Here is a 1,142-nt window from a genome sequence, read left to right as displayed (position 1 = left end):
AGCGCAGGTTCTTGCGGGGCTCCCAGCTGTTGGCGCTGCCGGGGTAACCCCTCCACTTCACCAGGTAGAACTCCTCGCCCTGCAGGAGGAGAAGGGCGGGGGGGTGGGCACAGATTTGGGTGCAGGCAACGGGAGCCCCTTCGGGTCACCCCCACCCCTCCACCCTTCCTTCCCCCTCCCGGGACCCCTATAATTGATGTTTCCCATTTGATAGAGGTCTCGCTGTCCCTCCTGGGGTCCCTATGAGCCAGCTGGGAGAAGGGGGGAAGCGGGCAGGGGGTAAATCTGGCTTTACGTTCTCCTTCGCTGAGCCCTCGCAACCCATTTCTGAGGGTCCATCCTGGGATTCCTGTAACCCATTCCGGTGCGGATTTGGGCTCCCAGCGTCCTCTTTGGTTCCCCCATAGTTTTGGTGTGGGTTTGGGGTCACGGTACAAATCCTGGTGCTGCCATAGCTCACACTGGGGACGACTTAAGGCCGCAGTGTCCCTTCCGGGGTCCCTATAAACCAATCTGGGAGGGTTTGAGGGTCACAGCATCCACCCTGATGCCTCTATGACCCATTTAGGGGGGACATCAGGGGTCAGAGCACCAATCCTGGGGTCCCTTCAACCCAATTTCAGAGGGTTCTACGGTCTGTGTCCATCCTGGGGCCTCTATAATCCATTCCGAGGGAGGGTTTTGGGTCTCAGCGTCCCTCCAAGAAACCTTATAACCCATTTTTGCGGAATAATTGGGCAGCACAGCACCTGGTGACCCTATAAACCAGTTTTGGGGGGGGGATCTGAGGGCACAGTGTCTCTTTGAACCTCTAAAGCCATTCTGGGGGCAGACTGGGGGTCTCGGTGTCCCTCCTGGGATCCCCACACCTCAATCCGGAGAGGCTCCGAGGTCACAGCAGCCCTCCTACGTCCCCTATCACCCATCCCGAGCCACAATTCAGCTCACAGCACCTCCTGCCGCCGCTTCAACTCATTCCGGGCAAGAAGCGGGGGGGGCTCTGAGCTCCCTGTTCCCCTATTATTTCCCACCGGGACGGAAGGGGGGCTTTGGACCCACGCGTCCCTCCAGCTCCCGCACCGCCCATCCAGGCTCCCCCGCAGCCACGTCGGGGGGCACCGGGGCGTCACAGCGCGGCTCCC

The 1,142-nt window shown here is 60.7% G+C and overlaps 1 protein-coding gene across 1 annotated transcript in view; it reads left to right on the top strand.

The window, feature by feature from the left end:
* WDR13 (WD repeat domain 13) overlaps nucleotides 1–246 on the top strand; it is a 3,835-nt gene extending 3,589 nt beyond the window's left edge. Inside the window, exon 4 of the mRNA XM_010727245.3 lies at nucleotides 215–246. Coding sequence (XP_010725547.1) covers nucleotides 215–246 — 32 coding nt within the window. The remainder of the gene's footprint in view (nucleotides 1–214) is intronic.
* The last annotated feature ends 896 nt before the right edge of the window (nucleotides 247–1,142 follow it).

This window comes from Meleagris gallopavo, unplaced genomic scaffold (assembly GCF_000146605.3).
Source record: "Meleagris gallopavo isolate NT-WF06-2002-E0010 breed Aviagen turkey brand Nicholas breeding stock unplaced genomic scaffold, Turkey_5.1 ChrUn_random_7180001878028, whole genome shotgun sequence".
In the NCBI taxonomy this organism is placed as follows: Eukaryota; Metazoa; Chordata; class Aves; order Galliformes; family Phasianidae; genus Meleagris; species Meleagris gallopavo.
The sequence above is the reverse complement of the archived record's forward strand: the minus strand, read 5'-3'. Positions and strand labels throughout refer to the sequence as shown.